Below are 19613 nucleotides of genomic sequence, written 5' to 3'. Positions count from 1 at the left end.
GGTAAAGAAGAACTTCTGTGACACCTCATTTTATCCTTCTATCAGTTTTAACCTACCTGAAAACTGGTAAGGATTGATGTGCGTGCCACAACACATCAGAACCACTACAAGCTTCTCCAGTTCTTCAGAGATACCTTTGTTTGAAGATAATCATGTTAACTCTTCATTGACAATAATGATGAAGTTGAAGTAGTTTGGACTGATTCTCCTCCTGTTGCTGCAACAGTTGGAGATCGTCAGGTGTCTTGCACTGAGTTGTATTACACCACCTAGTCAATACACTAAATGGACTGCTGCTCATCCCATGAGCAGATTATTGGCATCCAGATAGTGGGGTTCAGACTAAAGAGCACAAGTGATCAATGCTTGAACGTCACCTTCTTATCACTAATTGAACCGAAGAAGATTGACGAGGCTATGGCAGATCCAGCTGGGTTGAAGCTATGCAAGAAGAACTCAACCAGTTCGAAAGGAACAATGTTTGGGAGCTTGTTCCTGTCCTCCAGGGTTAAAGAGAGAACCCATTGGAACGAGGTGGGTTACCGGAACAAGATGGATGAAGATGGCAACGTTGTCAGAAACAAAGCTAGATTAGTTGCCAAGGGTTATTGTCAGGCAGAAGGTGTTGATTTCGATGAAACTTTGCTCCAGTTGCAAGACTTGAAGCCATCAGAATTTTCTTGGCTTATGCTGCTCACTTACAATTCAAGGTTTTCCAGATGGATGTAAAAAGTGCGTTTCTGAATGGCACATTGGAAGAAGAAGTGTATGTTACGCAACTCCAGGCTTCATAATGAAAAGCATCCACATTGGGTATATAGACTGAACAAAGCTTTATATGGTCTTCGACAAGCCCCAAGAGCCTGGTATGATACTCTAACTAAACATCTTCTCAAAAATGGTTTTCAAAGAGGTGCAATAGATAATACCTGTTCATCTTGAAAGAAAAGGTGATATCTTGCTGGTACAAATTTATGTTGATGATATATATTTGGGTCACTGATGATGGAATGTGTAAAAGGTTTTCAAAATTATGTCTCAAGAATATGAGATGAGTTTAATGGGTGAATTAACATTTTCTTAGGTTTACAAATTAAACAAACCATGGATGGTATTTTATTAACCAGAAAAATATGTCAGAGATTGTTGAGAAAATACAAATTGATTCAATCCCATCAAAAACCACACCTATTTCAGCTCCATTAAATTTGGACTCTGACCCAAATGGAAAACAGGGACCAAAAGAATATCGGTGGAAAGGTTGGTTCACTGATGTATCTAACTGCCAGTCGACCAGATATAATGTTTGCAACATGTTTATGTGCCAGATTTCAGGCAATCCAAAAGAATCACATTGCATGCTTAAACGCATTTTCAGGTACCTGAAAGGTGCCCTAGCTTGGTCTTTGGTATCCCAAAGGCTCAGGTTAGATCTAATGGGTTATTCAGATTCAGATCATGCAGGTTGTAAGATTGATAGAAAATCCACAACTGGTGGATGTCATTTCCTAGGGGGAAAATGGTGAGTTGGACAGTAAGAAGCAACTTCAGTCTCATGTCTACTGCTGAGGCAGAATACATTTCTGCGGCCAGTTGCTGTGCCCAGATTCTCTGGATCAAAACCAGTTACTTGATTATGGCATGAAATTTAAAAACCCAATCTTTTGTGACAACACAGTGCTATTGCTATATCTCACAACCCAGTGATGCACTCAAAGACAAGCATATTGATATCAGGTATCACTTCATTCGTGATCATGTTATGAAAGGAGATATTTGATCCAATACCACTATAAATCAGTTAGCTGATGCCGATCACAAAAGATCTTGATGACAAGACTTTGAAACGCGATCACCAAACCGAATCTAATCATATGTATAAGCACAAATATATTCAAAATGAGTATGATATCCAGGTGATTTAGTATAAGTTTTATGTGATTACCGCTTCTATTTAAAAAAAAAAATCATTGAAGAAATCTGCACCTTTAAAGGTTAACTACAACTAAGACACTGTACATCCCTTTTAATTATTATGATTATACTAATATATGAATAAAAATGTTAATTACGAATGTATGTTACAACAAAATATTAAACTATGTTTTCGCGAAACTTGCTGATTATTTCTCGTATTTTTTTATTCCCGCGATCTAAACCGTAAATATGCTTTTTGTATCAAATCCTTTTGAGACATACAAAACTACAATCAAATTTCATCATTGAAACTAAGACCCAATTATTATAAGATATTTTGACTAAATGACAATTAGATCTTAAAACAAAACAACAGATTTTAAATCACTGTTGTAATATATCCATAAGGTGAAATTTTATACAAAAGACTATAATTTAGTCGTGATGGACATTTTTCAAAGTTTGGTTTTAAAGGCTGGTATCAAAATATTATTTATCTATTCTTTTATTGTTTATTTCCAAATGATTAACCTCTTATATCCACTAAAAAAATGACTAGTTTCTAAAATGATAATAAAATAGAAATAAAAATATGATATGAAATTAACTAAAATACCGATTTATAAGTGAAAAATTGATCATGTGTTAAAAGTGTCGTAATATCTAGAGTATAAAATCTTCAATTAAAAACTTACCAAAAAATATGATGCTTGGAAATTGAAGTCTTTGTATTTACTTGTAACTCCACCCAACCCTTTTATTCACTTAGCCATCTTTTCTCCCTGACAACCATATACCCACGTACCCAAGGAGTAGAAAACCCAGATACTTTTAATTGAGAGCTAGTCTAATAAGAAAGGTACAACCATTTTATCTATTAAAATTCCATTTTCTTCATAGCCCACTTGTAAGATGATGCTGTTCTAATATTTAGTATGAGGGAACACCAAAATATACTTTAGAAATTCTATGGATAATGAAATGAGACCTTTCCCCTATTCCTTTATTTAAACCGTAAAAATGCTATCTCTCTTGTTCATATGAAGGGTCCAGTAATTATGACCATTACTCTATTCTTAAGATCATAGTTATTAGTGATTACTGATTACTTGTGTTATTCTAACCGATTATAAATATTGTAGTATTTAAATATAGTTGTATGACCCTCATTATTTACTCTATCATCACAATTTAGTGTAATTATATTATTATTTCTAACTATATATTATTCACTTAATTCACTTACATAACAGGTGACCAATTATTTTAGTGTTATCATTTTTTTTTTTTTAACTATAATTATATTAAACTTAGCTTGATATTTATATCTATGTAATTATTTGCTTTACATTTTATCAAATTTAAGTTGATTAGATTTTATAGGATATTACATTGCTTCTCCCTCAGCCAATTGATGAACAAATGATTAAGGAGGGCTTGGAATCGCTGACTGATGGTAAGAAATTAATCTCTAAAGATCAAGTAGTTGAATTGAATAGGTTGTTGGTTGAACATTTGATAAAAACCCTAATTTTGATTCGCCTACCGCCAAACCACCATCGACCACCACCAGTACGACGGTCATTAGCCGAGAGGGTCCACTTGAAGTACATGAGGGCTCGATTTCTAGCTCACAGCCGCGGGTCACACCTTTGAGTGAAGTTGATAAGAATTTTTGGTGTTCCACTTGAAACATCCTTTACATCGATCACCATTAAAAAAGTGGCAAATTCGTGGGATAAAAACGTCGATATAAGTGTTGATGATGCGAGGAACTCGAATGATTCCTGTTTAACCTTATTTTTTCAATTTTAATTAAATAAAAAGAGAAACAAAAAGTGTATGACCAATATCACAACTTAATCAATACGAAAACTAAAGAAGAAACATATGAAAATTAACTCTATATAAATATTGATTCCAGTTTACCCATTTTTTTTCAACTTTAAGTAAATAAAAAGAGAAACAAAAAGTGTAAAGTATATAGTATAAAAAATACATATCAATTCATCAACAAAGACCATCTCGAACGTTTTGATTTTCTTTGGGTTGTTCCACTTCGAAATAGTCCATAAAAAAAGTATATAAATAAAAAATCTTTGGGTTGTCGATCATGGCTTCTTTTTTTTTGCCGTAGGTTTTTTATTAGGGTTAAGAATATGTGAGAGTTTTTTCTAGATGTTATATATTTATATATAATAAAGATTTATTATTAAAGGTCAGTCATATTTTATTAAATAAATATTAAAAAAATAAAGGATTAATAAGGTGGGAGTATTAGGCTAAAAGAGGAGGGTTAGGGGTGCAAGTGTACCCCCAACCCCTCTCTTTTAGTTATATTATAGATAGATAATTTTTTGTATGTTTTCTTCTCCGGTTCAATTTCTTCTTTCTTTTCTTCTAATAAAGGAAAATGATAAATCATTTAAAAGTAGTCAATAATCCTCCTAATAACCTTAAACAATAACATGTGTTCTCTCTTAATTTTATCTATTAATTTATATACATGATCAAATTTTTAAGAGAATAATTAAGTTTTTTTTAAAAAAGATTTATCATTTTCCTCTAATAAAACCTGAAAAATATAGTGTTAATTCAAACTGCATCCTCCGTTAATTAATAAATAAATTAATAAGTATTTTTTTAACAGCGAACAAATAAATACTCGTGTAGTGTCTATGATCCCCAAATTGGTGAGCTGACTAGAAGACGAACAACGCATAATAATACTGGTTTGAACATTCATTCATTCAGCCGCAATTCAAAGGTAAAAAGAGTTGGGGATGGGGAAGAATCAAGCATACAAGGCGATGCAAAGATCAAGGGTTGGGTCCACCTCTGGAACTCCCGATGATGTCGAGGACGGCATGGTTCGTACCCTTCCATTCACTTCTCTTCTCTTATCATAATGTTCATAACCCTAAATTTATAAATTAGGTTTTTTTTCGCCCTGTGTCTGTTTCGCCTCCCCTCATCACATCACTCACCTATAATCGTTGCAGATTGATTCACAATTACTACTAAAATTCTGGAAATATTATGTTTCATATTTTGTACCATTTATTTATACAATCCATAAAATATAAATAGATTGATAGATAAATACACATCCCTTTCAATCTCCACGGAACATGGATTGCTTAGTGCAAAAGAAATTTCCACCTGACTCTCAAAAATTAACTCTTTTACAATTATGTCAACTATCCAGACCTGTCAACATATGCATTCTATAGAAAACTGACTAAGAAGATGTTGACGACAGTAGCTTATATAAGGTAATAATATTTTGTTTTTGTTTAATAATATTGTCAGATTGGAAGTAAACTAAACAATAGTTTCTCTAAATTGTCAGTGCCATCGCCATTACCTCAGAAAGAGAAAAGAAAAAGTGTTATAGTTATAAGTGGGTTTCTCCTGATCTCCTCTATATGAATGTAAAAGATATAAATAATAACATCACATAGGTTAAATCAATCCCAATTTAATCTGGTCTAGAGGGTAAATAAGTTACAACAGCTTATATGATTTAATGATGGGTTGGATTTCAATTATCGTATACTGTATTTCTTTCCTTCTTATATATATATATATATATATATATAGGGTGACTATCAAATGAGAACAAAATTAAAATGAGAACAATTAAAAACTACATTTTGATGCATTAAAAGTCCATAAAAGTGACATAGCGCATAACTAATTATCATTATTTAAGTGTTTAACAACACATTGACCCGTCAAAATCGACAAAATCACGTTTTTTGTTGGATGCATCATTTTGATGAATATGCATCCAAGATGGATGCACATAAAAAAAAACGTGATTTTTTCGATTTTGACGAATCAATGTGTTGTTAAACACTTAAATAATGATAATTAGTTAAGCACTATGTTAGTTTTATGGACTTTTAATGCATCAAACTGATGTTTTTAAGTGTTCTCACCGTTCTTATTTTAAAAGTGTTCTCACCGGAGTGTTACCCTATATATATACATATATATATAGTGAAGTGATCAAGTGAGAACCAAAAATAACTGTGAGAAACGCTAAAAAACCATCTCTAAGGCCGGGAGGAGTACTGCTCGGGTAAGGGCTCAGTTACCCTTCGGCTATTGATCGGGTAGTAAATCGAGTTATGTAGCCGAGAGTTGGTTTCAAAATCTGAACGTTGGAAAGCGTGGGTCCCCCCCCCCCCCAACGGCTAAGTTGACCAAATTGATAAAAAAAAAAAACTTTTTTCCTTACACTATATATATATATATATCATCTTTTTCTATCTATACAAACAACATATATACATTTTATCAAGCCTAAAAATCGTCATCCGAAATCGATATTCACTTTTTGCAAAACGCGGTTCAATGGATGGACAACACGTCAAACTCTAACGACGTTCAAAACCGTAGATACATAAATCGAGAACGTCAAATCGGTCATCAAATATTACTAAATGATTGGTTTGTTGACGAACCAAAATACAACGATGCTTTTGAAAATCGTCGACAACATCGAGGCGCAATTTCCATATTTTCAAGAGGGGATCGATGCGCATGGGAGAAGAAGTTTCAAGGCGATCCAAAAAGTGTGTTGCGTGGTACGCCAACTCGCGACGGGCAATCCGCCCGATGAGTACGATGAGTACTTACATATGGCCGCTCGAACCGGGCGCGAGTGCCTTTCTCATTTTTGTGACGCCATCATTAAGTTGTATGGTCGAGAGTACTTACGTAGGCCTACTCAACACGACGTTGCTCACATTTTCGAGGCACACGAAGATCGCCATCACATGTCTGGGATGCTTGGTAGCATCGATTGTACACATGTCGAGTGGTTAAGTTGTCCTAGACACTTGAAAAGACAATATACGAAAGTCGACCATGGCGTTCTCACTATTATCCTTGAGATAACCGCTTTTCAAGATACGTGGATTTGGCATGCTTATTTTGGTGCTCCTGGTTCAAACATTGACATCGGCGTGTTGAACCTATCCGACTTGTATCTGACGGAGCAAAATGGGACGGCACCGGACACTTCATTCTTCGTTAACATCCGCTATTACAAACGCGATTATTATCTCACTCATGGTATCTACAACAAGTACTCGACATTTATTAAAGAATACCCGTATTCTACTGACCCGAAGGAGAAAAGATTCAAGAAGTTACAAGAGGGGGCGAGGAAAGATGTGTAGCGTGCTTTTGGGATTCTAAAAGGGAAATGGAAAATTCTTAGGCGTCCTCTCCGACCCCCGTCAACAAGAATCCACATGAAAAAACCAATTCTGTTACCAATCCTTATATCTTCCAATCAATCCATCAACACCACAAACCCCAAAAATCAGAAACCCTAGTCGCAAAAGCTGACCTAAAATCAAACAAATCAACCGAGCAGAATTACCTCAATCGGATTTATGAACAGATTGTAGATCTAAAGAGCAATAGAAGGTTGCAACAGGTGGCTGCAAACAGTGGAACAGCCTCAAACCGCCTCTCAATCTAGTCCAGATTAGATTGAACAAAAAGAAACAACAGTTCCAGCAGCAAACAGCAGCAGCAAAAACAGATCCGAACAGCAGGTTTGCTGCTGTAGAAAGACCAGCAAACAAGGGGACAAAACAGAACCCTTATCGAGCAGCCAACGAACAATCGAATCATACGAACCTTAGCTCTGATGCCACTTATTAAGAACAGGTTGCACCACAGAACACGAGAATATAACGTGGTAACTGCAACTACAGATTTTATTAATTTTCAGTACAAAAATTACAATGTATAGGCTAGGTATATATAGGTGGGCCTCCTAAACAACCTGACTAACAGGCCCTAAGGCCAAAACAACCTGAAAGGGCCTCAAAATTCAACACCTCACCCGCTATCCTTTATTAATACCTTTAAGGGCAGAGCCTTCTTTAATCACAGTTTCCGGCGACGATGGTGGTGACGATGAGGAAGAAGGCCGGTGGTGGTGGTGACAAAACCGTGGCGGTGATGGTGGGCCGGGGAATGGGAGAAATGTATGGCTGAGATTGTTCTCGCGTTCCTTTGATAATCTGGGTTCTTTAAATAACCCTATATATAGGGTTATTCTATTCCTATTATCATTTATTATGTGTATATATAATGCATATAATAAAAACAAAAATATCAAACCTTTGTTAGCAAATCCTACTATAATAGCAAACCCATCCAAATTGTTTATCAAGATTGGAATGGAAACAATGGCTAAGATTCTTATAAGCTGTTGTAATGTTGTCGTTGACATCTTCTTAGCAATAAAGTTATTGATATAGTATGTTATGTTTTATGTATGAATTTATGTTTATATAGAGGAGAAACTTTTTTCAGATAAGTAAATATATATACGAGGGGATGGTAACATAATGCTCTCATGTACTTAAGCTTAATTGTAGAACCCCACATCTTAATATTTGAGTTCATAGAAACATGGGGGCCTAATCATCTATTCGTTATCCAATAGATATTAAAAAATTAGTAAGTGAGAAATTCTATACCTAAGCTTAGTACATGACAACCTTATATTCATTATTCTCCGCACATATATAGGGTAGAGATCCTGTGCATGGAAGCAGCCTCTCTACCTAGGTAGAGGTAAGGTTGTCTACATCTCAACCTTTATCTTTCAAAATATCTCCATTAATCCTTTACATCAATTACATTTACATCAATAATTTACACCACTCGACACCGTCTCCGCCACCAACAGTCGCCACCACCACCATTATTTGCCCCCGCATCACATGCCTTGTGCATTTTTAGCAGCTCAGTCATTCACTGAAAATTGTCGCAGATTATTTTACAATTACTACTAACATTCTAGATATTATTATGTTCTTTTGTACCATTTATTTACACTAGGATACATACATGGATAAATACAACATCTCATTTATATACACTAGGGATACCGCCCTTTGTTTCTCTTTCTTTCTGATTAAGAGAATCGCAGGTGGATGGTTCATTTCATTCACCAGAGTGGCATGCAGCTCGTTTGGCTAGCCTCAAAACTTCCCATACTGTTACCTGGGAAGAGTACAAAAAGAAGCAAAAGGTACACACACATCCTATCCTTCTTTTCATCATTATTTTCCCTCCTCTCACACACCATTCTTAGGAAGAAGAAATTAAAAAGGGGGAGCTAGAAGCTGATAAAGATAAAATGATGCGAGAATATCGGGCTCAGCTAGATGCAGAACGCGCAACTAAGCTTGCTCATGGAAGAAACCACTCTAAAGATAAATTGACTCATAGAAAGGGTATGCTGTGCACCCTGTAACCTTAATCAATTTCGTACTGCTTTTCTTTCTTGCTTGTCATAATCATGTTACCCCTCATTGCAGATAAGAAGGATAAAGATCTGAGAAAGCGCTCCAACAAGAAGAGAAAGGTGCCTTAATCATCATGTTTCTCATTGTATTTATGCAACTTGCTACTTGTTGTACATTATGTATTTTATAATGGTCGACTTGAGTTAGTATCAAACCACCAAAAGTGCTTTAATGCACCTTTCATAGAGGTCTTGACATGTAAAGTCGTAGAAAAGATTTATGAATCTTCCGAAGTTGGGAAGATAAGATTGAACTGTGTTTCAGTGAGATAGCGCACACAAATATTTCGTGTGCCACAAACTTTGAAACTAAACTAAGGATATGATCTTTGTGTTTTGCCGTCAGGGCTGTATGAGTTTCATGAAGCTTGAATAGAGTGCAAATTTATCATTAACTTTGGATGTCCTTTTTACAGAGTCAAAACTTAAGTTGTAAATCTTAGCATGAGTCTCAGTGACTCAAAGTTACAATATAGCCATGTACTGGTTTGATCGTGCTTTCTTGGGTGTCTTTACTTGCTTACATCTAATCTAACAATAAACATTTCTAGATATCTTGCCACCATCTGTAACATGCAAAAAACAGTCTCGTTACATCTTAGCAAATCTTACTCACCATTTGGAACAATAGTTAACTTCTTTTTGCTTCTGATAGGTTAAGGTGAAGCCTTGTTATCAATCTCAAGCATCTAATCTCCCTTATTCTGTATGCGCATGTGGTGTTAGGATACTCATCACATGGTAGCTTCGACAAATTATCTGTTTTATTTGACTAAGGAACAAAAGTATTTTATTTACATATCCCTGTGCCTGTATAATAATACACTTTTTTATTATCTGACCAAGAAACATAAATAACCTTGGTTTTATATTGTTCTTTTGTCATATATAGTATCTGAGGAAATCTTCAGAGCCTAACTCTTCGGGTTCATCATCTGAATCTTCAAGTAGCGATGATGATTCCAGAGAATCAAAAAGGTCAAAATCAAGATCTAGAAAGAGGAAAGACAAAAGGCACAAGTCAAAATCCAAGTATTTGAGCGGTGATGAAGAGGCAGAAGGGCCCTTGCCACTTTCGAGGTTCTTTGGGAGCACAAAAACCTAGCTATGTTTTTGGCATCGTCAAGTTTATGGTTTTGATTTTTTACATGTCATCTGTAATCAAAGCAAATGATGTAATGCCAAATCATACTTTTCTGGCGTCTTTAATACAGTATATGACTGGGTATTACAGCATTGCATCCTGTGAATTAGCCAACTCTGATACTTTGTGGTTTGTAGACTTATAATCCAGATTATTTTTGAGGTCTGGCATGATTACTTATGCTCAGGACAGATTATTTTTTTTTCCACAGCAGAGCCTTCCCCTCTAGATATTTGAGGAAAACTGTGATGGGTATACCGGGCCTTAAAGAGCATATTTGGCAAGGAAATGTATTTTGAGAATCTAATGATCTGTCACTTGTAGCCTAATAGAAGGTTGGGTTATTTTAACATCCACCCTCGAGTCTTTATTTTACCAATTCCATACTTTAAAAGTAACCCCGGGAAGGTTGTCATATAATTTGAACGGGATTATTTTGCCGCGTAACGTAAGATTAAAATATTAAATTTTTATAATAACATAATTGATACTTATAGATAACACATGTTGAAATACAATATAATATTACTATTCAAAAAAATTTTATATCGAAGATGCTTAGGGGCTGTTTGGTTTACTGAATGTTTTTTTTTAAGGAATTGGAATTTGTCAAAGAAATTAGAATTTGAAACTTTCAAAACTTGTCATGTGTTTGATTGACATAATTAAGTGGTATTCAGTTAAATAAATCTGAATTTCAAGTTTGAAAAATGACAAAAGTACCATTTATTAAACTTATAATAAATATATATAAAAAATAAATAAAATAATAATTAAGTAATACTAATTAAAATAATAAACATAATAACTATTATATTATTATCATTATTTTTATTATCAATAAAAACAACAAATATAAATATAAATATAAATAATGATGTAACAATAATAAAAATATAAATATATATATATATATATATATTATAACTAATAATATATATCTACCAATAAACTAAAACATGATTGAGATGTTCTTGAAACGACACGTGACGTAATCCTTGATTGACACGTGTCTTTTAACCTATTTTATTAAATTAGTTTTTTAATTATATATAGATTCAATTTCCTTATTTGACTTAGGATTGAACTCTATTTCTTAGCTTATAGATACAAAACACATAATCACCTTATTTGATTGATCGTTTTCTCATTAATAAAGTTGTCTCTTTTTCTTTCTCAATTCTTCAAATCCTATTACTCATATTACTTATAATAAGTTAATAACATGAAGACTTTAACTAAACATATATTATATTTGTCATTACTGTTTATTATAACTTAGCTTAAATCATCGGTTTACTTGAACCACAATTTATTTTATACTCACAAATCATATATGTGGCATATTTGAATTTCGTTATGATACAATTTATATAACTACCGTACATCGTACGAGTATTAAGACTAGTATATGTATATATATAGTAAAAATTATCAATAATAGTAAATATGAATAGTAATAATTATAAAATAATATCAATAGAAATGATAATAAAATTATTACAATATTAATAAAATTAAACGGTGCATCAATAGACTCAAAAACGTTAAATTTCGGTAAGTAAATCAGTTAACTAACCTTGGGCACTATCCACCATGATTACTACCTAGAAAACAATCTTAATAGAGAAAAACTACTACCTTAGATCTGGTTTTGATGAAAGCAAATGATCTGTGGCTCGAACGGACAACGAATCTATACCGAAAAGCCCTAGATTTGTGAAGAAGGTCTTGAGATAGTTTGTGGCTGCTCAAATTCATGATTAGGGCTACGAATTAGTTTAAGGTAACCTATTTACATAAAAAGGTAACCTATTTAGGGCTTAGGACGATTCCATAAAAATGTAACCTATTTACATGAAATTCCTATTAAATGTAACTTATTTTGTTTTTGTCTATTTAAAGGATCTTATTTTCAAAAAATTCCTAATAAAGTATATATCGTTAGTATTTGACAGACGGAGCTCGTTAAGTGCCACGTCATCAGTTTTGATGACGTGACACTTGACTTTGACCAACTTATATATATATATATACATATATATATCGAAATTAGGCCGGTCAAAGTCAAGTGCCACGTCATCAAAACTGATGACGTGACACTTAACGATATACCATTTATTAGGAATTTTTTGAAAATAGGATCTTTTAAATAGACGAAAACAAAAATAGATTACCTTTAATATGAATTTTGTGTAAAACTGATGACGTGACACTTAACGATATACCATTTATTTGGAATTTTTTGAAAATAGGATCCTTTAAATAGACGAAAACAAAATAGATTACCTTTAATATGAATTTCGTGTAAATAGGTTACCTTTTTATGGAATAAACCCTTAAAGAGATAACAATAATCTTTAAAGAAAATCCATTTTTATGATGGTGGTATGGTGATGGCCGAATTTAATTAAGGAAAAAGAGGACAAAGAGGTTGATTGTAGGTCTTGCATGGATGATTTAGTGTTTGAATTACCTATCTACTTAAAGGTATAATCTTTATTTCAATTTCTTATGAATTAGGGTTTTAAGGTTATAGATATTTGGAGATTTATGAAATAAATAATGAACCTAATTTGAAAGTTGAATAATAATCTTAAAATCTCATAAATTGTTGGTAGTAATATATATAAAAGTATGTATGTGTATTTTTAAGAAGAAACCAATATTCATTTACTTGCATGTAATAGGAACTTGGTTAGTGATTGAATTATCATGAGTTTTAGTATAATTATACTTTACTCATTGATGTTGAAAACAACCCGTAATATGTATATTAAGTTAAGGTTATCAAATGGAAGTGTCATGAACTTTTTTGAATTGATTTAAAAGTGTTTTTGTGCAAACTCGGATTTGGATCAGCAACGTTCATGAAAAATGTGTCATTTTAAATAGTCATAACTTTTAATCTGTAAATTCGTGGGAGTCGTGTAAACTGTTGTTTGAAAGGTATACGAGTCAAGTTTCATATGAAATTGGTTTCAGGTCCAAGTTTAAATTTTAAGTAAGTTAACTATGCTAAAACTTACATCTGGTCAAATCTGACTTTACATTGAAAAACAGATTTTGTAACTGTTTTTAAAACGAGTAGAAGTCATTTGTAAGGGATAATTCATGTGTTGGTCACTAAATATAAAATGTAGCTATATGTGTTTTCTTTGATTGGCCACTGGAATCTTGGAAAAATATTAAGTAGAACTCAATTTATGCTTGTTTGAAGTCAGTCTGGTCAAATATGAAAATAATGATTTTGGTATGAAAATGAGTTTGGCCAAATGATAATGGTATACGAGATACATGTTTTATGAATCAACCAAGAATAATGTAAGATTGTAAAAGATGGCTTAGGTATTGAAGTGCTAGGTTGAAAGCTATATATTGTCTTCTTGCGGTCATCTTAATTTATGATTTTGGTTGTCGCGAAGGAGGTAGTTTTCTTGCATAATTTTATATATACGTTGGGTTGATTACCATATGATGGTGGATTCCGTGTGTGGTAATCGATTTGGCGTTGAGCCTAAATAGTGGTCGTCTTTGATTACAGGCCTAAGTAGTAGCCCATGTGAGGCATTTGAGATATAGCTCATGTGGAGCATTGATATTGTTTATTGAAATTGTAATCATTTGCTTATATGGATCCATGTAATGCGTTAGTACAAAGGTGAGTATATAGGTATGGTACGACGATGTCATAGGCTATATGCAATAGACCTTTGTGCATTGCCCCCCTTCGTGTGTATAAACGTATGCAAGACTATTCACAAAGATTTGCTTACCTTTTAGTTGTTCACACTTTGTATAGGTTATCCTGGTTGTGAAAAAAAAAATTGGTGCCTTAAAGATTATTGAAGTAATAGCTATTACGGAAAAATGGTATTGACGCACCCGTAGTAGCCCTCTTGATCTTGGCTCATGATATGTCAAATTGGTATAATTGTTGTTATGACACCTGTTAGATTCAAGGAGTTTTTGGTTATTTATATTGGGTCATTTTGCAATAGTAATCTAGTGATTATGGTTAAATGTATTTTGAAAACTTATTATCCATAACAGGTTTTTGATGCAGCTTTTACGAAAAGGTCATGCCGAAATTTCAAAATTTTGTGTCTTTTATAACGAGCTTTGTAAGTGTATTTTTCGAGATTTATAATTGACTACATTCTTTAAAAAAAAAATTCTTATAAAATGGTCGAGTCGAGTTTGGTTCTTTCTTATACACATAGGCAGACATTGACTAACGAAAAGGTCAAAGATCAATCATAAAAGTTTACGATGTTACATTAGACATTTGTTTATAAATATGTACATTATGTATATCCTAAAGGGAAGTGATATTCATTTGTGTTTTTTTTTTAACGGTAATTTTGGCTCAGTGACATGCCTCTTCATATACTCAACTTCAATTCCAGAGGAAACCCATTATGGAAAAACTCCTGTATCCATTCCTGAAAGCATTTTGTTTACGGTAGGATTTGAACCCAAGACTTTTCAGTCTCAGGCTCCACCATTAAGACTGACAATTTTGACACGAAACCTGTTAACACGACACGACATGTTCTTAACAGGTTTCGTGTTTGGGTTTAACAGGTTTCGTGTCTTAACAGCTCCGGACCTGTTAAGACACGATAATATCCGTGTCTTAACAGGTCCAGACCTGTTAGAGACCTGTTAAGATTTTTAAGTTAAAAAATAATATATATAATGTTAAAAAGTGAAGGTTTAGTTCTTAAAACCCACCAAACTTCAAGGTTTGTTTATGAAATAATAAGAAGCTGCATGTGAGTGTACAAATTCCACAATGTAAATGATATTTATTTACATATCTACTTTTCATATCATTATATCACTCTCTCTCTCTCTATCTCTGGTAAAAAAAAATTCACAATATTTATAACAAAATTCTATCTTCTATCTTGATTATCCGATCTATCTTTATATCTATCTATCTATCTACTGGTATATAATCTATCCACGACAGTGACGGTGGGCGATAGGGTTTTGATATGGTCGATGGTAGTTAGGACAACGGCGGCGAACGGTGTTTCTATCTCCTGCCAATGGTAGTTACGACAGAGGCGGCGAACACAAGATCATTTACAACTTTTCAGATCTACTACTTTTCATATCTATGTTGGATTTATAGAGTGTGGCGACATCGACGTCTTCAACACCAACATATCACTCTTCTTTTTCATCTTTATTTTTCTATAGATCTAGGGTTTTTGTATATGTGTGCTTGTATAGGAATCTCGTTTTTGTATGGGTTTTTTTATTCATTTTTAGATTTAGATCTAAAAATGATATGAATGTTAATCTGTGTTTACATCTAAAAAACAATTTATATATGTAAACAAGTTTCTTAACAGGTTTTTATCGTGTCACCTGTTAATTTTCGTGTCGTGTTCGTGTTTGGAAAAAATGACACGAATAATTCTCGTTTCTTATCGTGTCGTGTCTTAACAGGTCGTGTCGTGCCTTATCCATCCATTGGTGATTGGTTATTCATTTGATAGGTTTATCTTGACTATGCATTATTGATTCGTACAGTCAAATGTAAAATTTATGTGTTGCGATACATTCATACAAAATCGTAGTACCAATATCACCTTTTTATCTTAAAAAACAGTGATTTGAAATGTGTGCATAATCAATTTTTTTATTATTTTTTCTTTTTTTGTATTTTTATTTATTTATTTATTTTTTGTAAAAGCTCAAGATTTTGAAAAGGAAAGTAAATAAATGTTTATTGTATCTAAATTTCAAAAGGGGCGTCGCATATGAGGAAAGTACCAACCATGCCATTCTTTTGTGTTAGTCATTTTTCACTAAATCTTGGGAAATGCTAAATACAGTTCTAAGGGTTGTATTTAACATGCATAAAAAAACTTGTACCTTCCATATTAAAAACCCGCCCCATGATTTTCATGATAAATGTACAAACAATTTATGCACCTTAAACACAATCCTAAGGGCTGTATTTAGCAAACCCCCTAAATCTTTTATTCTAGCTTCTTCTTCTAATTTATCTAATCACCTATCAAATCTTCCTACACCTAACTCAAAAAAATCTCCAAGTGATAACACGAATAATAATTTCCAAGATTTTTCAAGCAAACAAAATTGGGGGATTTAGTTGGGCACATGTGTATGTGTGTCGACTTAAGCAAGAAAGGAGAAAGATGAAATTGTGATTTCCAACCCTAATACTATTATTAATAATTATCAGAAAATGGAGACCACTAAATATGAAATTACTATAATTATTCATTTGGTTGCCAAATCCTTTTACTACAGACATATGGTTGAACCTCAGATGATTTGACAATGCGAGTTTAAAGGCGGTTCAATTGGGGATAACCTCAATTGGGGCGCTAATTAAGAATTTTGAATCTTTCAGTTTTTTGGTAACTTTGACAAGTACAATAGTTTTATTATAATATTGAGGTCTTCAAACAGCCATTGATGAACAAATGAATTTTCACTTAAAGCCTTAATTGTGATTCCAACTACTTTACTTAATACTCGTAATAATTTAATTTGGCAGCTCGTTGATGGGCTTCCCTTTCTCTCTTAACTGGGTTATGCTTTCTTTCATTGCTTCCTTCCTCTTCTTACTAGCTATTATTTTAGCCAGTACACCACTTACATTGGGGTCCTTCTTCTCTGTTTGGGGAGGGGGTGGGAGACGCCTTGCTGCTGCATATGCACTCTTTTCGCCCTTCACGATGCCGAGTCCAAACACTGCACCAACCAACACATCCCTGCATGCATAGACATACGTTACTTCTGTTGTTTTTTTAATATATTATATTGAACAAGCATGTAAAAAGCTGTTAATACATCTTCCTCACCTGCGAGGAAGCAAATTTGCATTTGAAGCTAAAATCTTTAGAGATGGGGGACTGGTTGTTGAGATGGGTGCAACAACAGGAGGTACCGTTTGGGCCATGATTGTTAGAAGAAGGGTTGGTTTCAAATAAATTGACCTTTACAACTCAAAACTTGTGATGGGAAGGCTCGTGTGTTGGTAAATTATAGATAAGATATATTACATGTGAACCACATTGCCTTCATTATCCATATAGATAGATATCCTATCCTGGGAAAATGCGAACTACAACCACGTGTATAAAAATAATCATACTTTTTATATCAAAAGTTCACCCTGAACTTTATGATAAAAAGTACAACTAATTATACACGTTAACGACAGTACATAGTACATAGGGCTATCGTTAGAAAAACCCTAAGTTTAAATTAAAAAGACGACATCAACATGACCAACCAGAGCTCATTAGAGACGTATAATAACAAGATAAAAATCATTCACCGTTACAACTTACAAGACACCAATCACAAGTACTTGCAGATGTTGAACATTTCATCCAGTAAAAAGGTTTACCGTGGTTGAATGAAGATCTTGAGCTATTTAAAGGATTAGTCAGATTAAGATAAAAATGGTCTGCTACTCTATTTCGTTCAATACTCCAATGGTTCAGGAAAATTATAATATGAATGGAGTAATTACTTCTATGATACTCCATGAAAATTGCATTTACAGTAAATTAAGCAATTCTCAAATATACATATTCAAGAACAAAACCAATCACATCTCCAACTAGAAACTCCACATGTGCAGTTCAAACTCCGAGCTACTACAACCCACTCAACAAGCAGAAAACTAAAAATTAAAGAGAGATAAACAAGATGAAAATCAACACATGATTACAACAAAAAATGATACTACAAAATCACGTCCATCTAAACGGCAGAAAGACTGGCCCATTTCCCAAGCTCATAAGGATCAGCATAATAATATAGTTTAATTCGGTTTGATAAAGAGAGACCCGTAGCCAAAGGACGGCCATGAAGATCCGAATCATCCTGATCTGCCGGATCATCTGCAAATGATGTAACGTCTCCAAGTAGTCTAAAAGAGACTCGTCGAGATGTCAACGGTCTAGGAAAATCGAAGTACATTGGTGTCCCAGCCCTCACCTCTGGTAAACGGTATTCTGCTACAACCACCATGTTGTGATTGTCCTGTAGGTACACATAATAGTAAAAGCTTAAATGCCATGATTTAAAAATATGAGCTAAATTGACAAAAACTAACATATCTTTCAGCAGTGCAGTTAACTATACAATGACATATGTTCTCCTAGAGATTAAAAGATGTATTATTCTTGTCAGGAACTAAGGAAACTTAAAGCTTAAAAAACTTAGTACATGTCATCAACAAGACCAGATAACTTCAATCTGAAGATCTCTTCACTGAAACTGAGAGTAACATCATAATGAAGATTAGCTTGTGGGGTTTAGAAACATGAAGATTAACCTAATGAAGAAATCTTCACAATGGAAAAAAAGAAATTCTTTATTTGAAGATTTCTTGGGTCTTAAATTAGAATGTACCTGAAATTATAATTTAGCAAGTTAAAAGCACATTTTACACATTAAATTTTTTTAAATATTTTAACAAGTGAACTATACTTGCCAAAAAAAATAATAAAGATAATAATAATATGGTTTAATTACTTATTCTCTATCTTCTACAATTATAATACATAAATTTTACACCATGTTCAACATTAGAGTTAATTAAAAACATTAAAGTCATTTACAATTTCCGTCCATCTCGCCAACCTCTACTTGCAGGTTTCAACCCTAACTTTCATTTATTACATTTTTGGTCCTAAACCTTAGCGTCTGTTTGAAACGTAGTGGAGTGACAAGCACGTGTTGAATATTTTCGTCCTTTCCTTTGTTACAGGGACCAAAAGTGAAACTAACTTAAATTTTGTTTACTATCATCATCTATCATCATCGTCTCAATCTATATCTTTATAACTATTCTTATATTTGTATGTATCAATTCCATATACAATAGCTGCTTCAAATGAGATCAACACACATTCATATCTTATATGTATGTATCAATTCATGTATCCATGTCTATACATTCCATATCTATACTTCCATCTCTATATATTTACTATATGTGAAGTGATCAAGTGAGAACCAAAACAAGGGTGAGAATCGTGAGAACCACTAAAAACCCATCTCTAAGGGCGGAGCCTTTAGAGTTAAGGGCTACGCCCGTACCATATCGGCATATCCAACCGCCACCATCTCTTGGATCGCTGCCCATCAAATCCATCTCTTGGATTTAGAGATGTTTTTTAAGTGGTTCTCACGGTTCTCACC

At 33.5% G+C, this 19613-nt stretch overlaps 3 protein-coding genes across 4 annotated transcripts in view; 1 reads left to right on the top strand and 2 right to left on the bottom strand.

Moving 5' to 3' along the window:
• Positions 1-4595: 4595 nt before the first annotated feature.
• Positions 4596-10498, top strand: LOC122585948 (NKAP family protein-like). Of its 2 annotated transcripts, XM_043758061.1 has the most exons (6): positions 4596-4787; positions 8885-8986; positions 9050-9191; positions 9276-9322; positions 9918-9923; positions 10155-10498. In XM_043758061.1, exons 1-6 carry the CDS (start codon positions 4701-4703, stop codon positions 10365-10367), a joined length of 597 nt encoding a protein of 198 aa, XP_043613996.1. In that variant the 5' UTR covers positions 4596-4700; the 3' UTR covers positions 10368-10498. The 2 variants fall into 2 exon arrangements, with proteins under 2 accessions (XP_043613996.1, XP_043613997.1); XM_043758062.1 differs by lacking the exon at positions 9918-9923 and having other exon boundaries at positions 4597-4787.
• Positions 10499-16803: 6305 nt separating this feature from the next.
• Positions 16804-17424, bottom strand: LOC122609858. Its single transcript, XM_043782805.1, has 2 exons — positions 17258-17424; positions 16804-17167 (listed from the first exon to the last, which is right to left on the bottom strand). The coding sequence occupies exons 1-2, from the start codon at positions 17353-17355 to the stop codon at positions 16939-16941; spliced, it is 327 nt and encodes a 108-aa protein (XP_043638740.1). The 5' UTR covers positions 17356-17424; the 3' UTR covers positions 16804-16938.
• Positions 17425-17906: 482 nt separating this feature from the next.
• The window catches only part of LOC122587645 (probable phosphoinositide phosphatase SAC9), a 29122-nt gene continuing 27415 nt past the window's right edge, over positions 17907-19613 (bottom strand). The window contains exon 14 of the mRNA XM_043759836.1: positions 17907-18449. Within this exon, the coding sequence (XP_043615771.1) occupies positions 18168-18449 (282 nt within the window). The 3' untranslated portion in view covers positions 17907-18167. The remainder of the gene's footprint in view (positions 18450-19613) is intronic.

Source organism: Erigeron canadensis, chromosome 1 (genome assembly GCF_010389155.1).
Source record: "Erigeron canadensis isolate Cc75 chromosome 1, C_canadensis_v1, whole genome shotgun sequence".
NCBI lineage: Eukaryota > Viridiplantae > Streptophyta > Magnoliopsida > Asterales > Asteraceae > Erigeron > Erigeron canadensis.
The sequence above is the reverse complement of the archived record's forward strand: the minus strand, read 5'-3'. Positions and strand labels throughout refer to the sequence as shown.

Excerpts from the sequence above, each read along its gene's own strand:
- LOC122585948 (XM_043758061.1), top strand. The coding sequence starts at position 4,701 with ATGGGGAAGAATCAAGCATACAAGGCGATGCAAAGATCAAGGGTTGGG. Across the intron at positions 4,788-8,884 it reads ATGATGTCGAGGACGGCATG|GTGGATGGTTCATTTCATTC; the intron begins GTTCGTACCCTT and ends AGAGAATCGCAG. Across the intron at positions 9,192-9,275 it reads TAAATTGACTCATAGAAAGG|ATAAGAAGGATAAAGATCTG; the intron begins GTATGCTGTGCA and ends CCCTCATTGCAG.
- LOC122609858 (XM_043782805.1), bottom strand. The coding sequence starts at position 17,355 with ATGGCCCAAACGGTACCTCCTGTTGTTGCACCCATCTCAACAACCAGT. Across the intron at positions 17,168-17,257 it reads GCAAATTTGCTTCCTCGCAG|GGATGTGTTGGTTGGTGCAG; the intron begins GTGAGGAAGATG and ends CTATGCATGCAG.